The sequence below is a fragment of the Branchiostoma belcheri genome, unplaced genomic scaffold (genome assembly GCF_001625305.1).
Source record: "Branchiostoma belcheri isolate BF01 breed outbred unplaced genomic scaffold, Haploidv18h27 scaffold809, whole genome shotgun sequence".
Lineage (NCBI taxonomy): Eukaryota > Metazoa > Chordata > Leptocardii > Amphioxiformes > Branchiostomatidae > Branchiostoma > Branchiostoma belcheri.
In genome coordinates, this window is record NW_017804475.1 from 6,472 (window position 1) to 10,035 (window position 3,564).

Here is a 3,564-nt window from a genome sequence, read left to right on the forward strand (position 1 = left end):
GGCAGCTAGTGTAGTCCTGGGTAGAGTGGTCAAAACTTCCAGACTTTTTGCGTCCACCACTGTGATTCCCTCTCGTAACAACAGCCTCATCAGGATACCTGACGGGTAAACAAGGGAACTTATATATAATTTTTTTTATACATGCATTACATAGATGTCTGAGCTTGTATGAGGTTCTACAGTGTGACATGCTGAATAAAAGTTCTAAGCGGGAACTATGTGGCTCCAGATGTCTTAACTGAGGGACGACTGCATGTGCAAGATGTCAGTTAGCTTGAGGAATGAATCCCCTCTACTATATACTTGTGTGAAGTTCTAATTATAATAGTTCTTTCTGGTACTGTGTGTATTCTTTTGTGGCATTATGTCATTATGCGGATCACATGTTTTTTTGTAATACTGTGCAGTCTGTTATTTTGTACTATGTATGCCCTGCACTTCCTGAAAAACAGGTTTTTATTCACTCTGAGTGCAGTTGCTGGTGAAATAAATAAATAAACTGAAACTGAAAGTTTCCAACACAAGAAATTTGACTGTACTTACCGTACTCCATACTCTGTCATGGAATAAAGCAATTAGACAAAGACTGGAGATGTACAGTCAAAAATTTGAGTATGTCCAATTTCTTGTGTTGAAACAGTTTAAACTTGCTTCATAATAATGACTTCTATCAGTATCAACAGATGAACTTTCAAGATAAAATCATCATTATGACAGCAGTAACTGCTAGTGCTATCACACATCATTCAATAATCATTCATGTACTAGAATCATGCAGAATCTGACACTGATCACAGTGTAACATGACTTACTGCCATCTAACCATTCAATTACATCATTCCTGCTGCAGGTGTCAGGGACACAAACTCCAACTTGCAGGTACAGCTTCTGGAAGGAGGACACAGTTGCAACACGGATTCAACAATCAAACAGTGCAAATCACAAGATTGGAGTCGAAATGGAAATGCAGCGTGCAAAATACCTGGTTGCCCAGTTGCCCCGGAGAACCAAATTTTACTTGGGGCAACCTATTTTTTAACCTAGGTAGCCCAGTGTGCTACCTGAATTTTAAGAATGCCCCCCCACCCACCCACAAAAAAAAAATCATGCCCACTTGGCTTGCACCACTGTATCCAGCAGATGCTTTTTACTTTTAGGTGTCAATGGCTATTACCATTATCAGTTAACTAAAGGCTGTTAGAAATATTGTCAAAGGCTAATATGTATATAGCACTACTTAATTTGAGGAAAGTAGTAACTTATAGGTGGGGCAACCTAAAATTCTGATGGGCAACCTAATTTTTGCCATAGGACAAAAATTCCATTCCTATTTTTTGACATAAGGAATTATGTCTGGTATATCAGTTTAAACAATTGTCCATGCTATAGTTAATACAATTATAGTAAAATAGAGACGAAGAAAAATTAGGAAAAAGAAGATAGTTGCGAAGGAGATGCCGTAATGATGATGACGACTAGTTACGAGATATAACGAGTTCTTTATTGCAAGTTCGTGCCCGAAGGCTAAATGGAAACAGAAATGGAACAATGAGTACAGAATGGGGTGAATTTAAGACTATGATTATGCTAACATGCTTATTTAACTCACTATATCTACTTTAAAACTAAACATAACGTTGGTGTACAGGGTAAAGAGTGGATATGATTCGCATAAATAGTAGACGTGGTAACTGCTATTCTATTCTATGGTATACTATTCTAGCAAAGTTGCACACTGGTCTACAGGGTAAAGAGCATGGGGACAGGGAACATGGAAAAATGACAGCGATGGTGACCAATGAATACGACACATTACGCGCTTTATTGTTGAAACTGAGATGCAAAAAGTTGACAAATCTCTAACAGCTACCTCTAGTTAACAGAACACTAGAAAAAGAAACAACTTTTTTTACTTCACATTGTACAAACAACAATCAGCAATCAATCAACCGTAACTAAACGCTAAAACATCTACTAGTAGTATACACTGCAAGGGAAGGCGGAGGGTGGACGAATGAGGGGGCGCCCTCGAAGGACCTGGACTAGTGACCTTAAGGAATGGACAGGACATCCCCTGAGTCACCTGACAAGTCTGGCTGAGAACCGCCCTGGGTGGATAACTCTTGTGGACAGTTTAGTTGCCCCGACGGCAGGACAGACTGCTATGGGACCGGTGAGGTGAGGTGAGGAGTATATTTACAAATACTAAAACAAAGAAGACTACATTGCGATGAATTGATAACATACTTCACAAAACGCTACGGATCCGTTATATTTACATGCCTGTACTTGTACATGTTGTTAACAGACGGACAATGACACATTACGGTCAAACGAATGAACGGTGTCCTACCATGTAACTATTGTTTAAATACTACACTTTCGCATTTCAAACACGACTTCTAGCATTAATCAACAGGCTATCGAGTATGCATCTATTTTGATATTAAAACACCGCTATTGTTTACTTGACAATGTGTAGACAGTACACTGCTAATAGAAAAAAAAGTAAATACCTTCCCAAAAAAATAACACAATAAGATGATCCCACTATCAGAGGTTGACAGACTTTTGCCGATATGGATTTTCATGTTGCCAATCTGACGAAAGCCTCCGTTGCACTTAGGCCATGTTCGGTTTCTCCACTCGGTGAGTCCGCACGTGCTTCTTTAAACTGCTCAGTCTGGTGAATTGACTGTTACACTCTTCACATTTGTAGGGTTTCTCACCGGTGTGAGTTCTAATGTGCTCCTTTAGATGCACCAGCTGACTGAACTGCCTGCTGCATTCTTCACACTTGTATGGTTTCTCACCAGTGTGAGTCCGAATGTGCTTCTTCAGACTACCAAGCTCACTGAACTGTCTGCCACACTTCTCACATCTGTACGGTTTCTCACCTGTGTGAGTTCTAATGTGCCCCTTTAGATGCACCATCTGACTGAACTGCTTGCTGCACTCTTTACATTTGTAGGGTTTCTCACCCGTGTGAGTCCGCATATGTGTCTTTAGATTTGACAGTTTACTGAACGACCGGCTGCACTCCTCACACTTGTACGGTTTCTCACCTGTGTGAGTCCTTATGTGCTCCTTCAGAGCACCCCGCTCACTGAACTGTTTGCCACACTCTTCACATCTGTACGGTTTTTCCCCAGTGTGAGTCCGCATGTGTATCTTTAGATTTGACAGTGTGCTAAACGACCGGCAGCAGTCCTCACACCTGTAGAGTTTCTCTCCCGTGTGAATCGTCATATGAGTCTTCAAACTACCTTGGGTACTGAACTGTCTATTGCACTCCTCACACCTGTACGGTTTCTCGCTTGTATGAATCTGCAAGTGTCTCTTCAGATTACCCATTCTGTTGAACTGCTTGCTGCACTCTTTACACCTGTACGGTTTCTCACCAGTGTGAGTTCGAACGTGTCTCTTTAGATCACCTAGCTCAAGAAAACACCTTCCACATTCCTCACACCTGTATGTTTGCTCACCTGTGTGAGTCCGCTTGTGTCTCTTCAGATTAGTCAGCAGACTGAAGCCTTTGTTACATTCCTCACATCGGTAAGGTTT

At 41.1% G+C, this 3,564-nt stretch overlaps 1 protein-coding gene across 1 annotated transcript in view; it reads right to left on the reverse strand.

Moving 5' to 3' along the window:
• Positions 1-2,195: 2,195 nt before the first annotated feature.
• The window catches only part of LOC109486533 (zinc finger protein 239-like), a 1,664-nt gene continuing 295 nt past the window's right edge, over positions 2,196-3,564 (reverse strand). Inside the window, exon 2 of the mRNA XM_019790371.1 lies at positions 2,196-3,533. Coding sequence (XP_019645930.1) covers positions 2,623-3,533 — 911 coding nt within the window. The 3' untranslated portion in view covers positions 2,196-2,622. The remainder of the gene's footprint in view (positions 3,534-3,564) is intronic.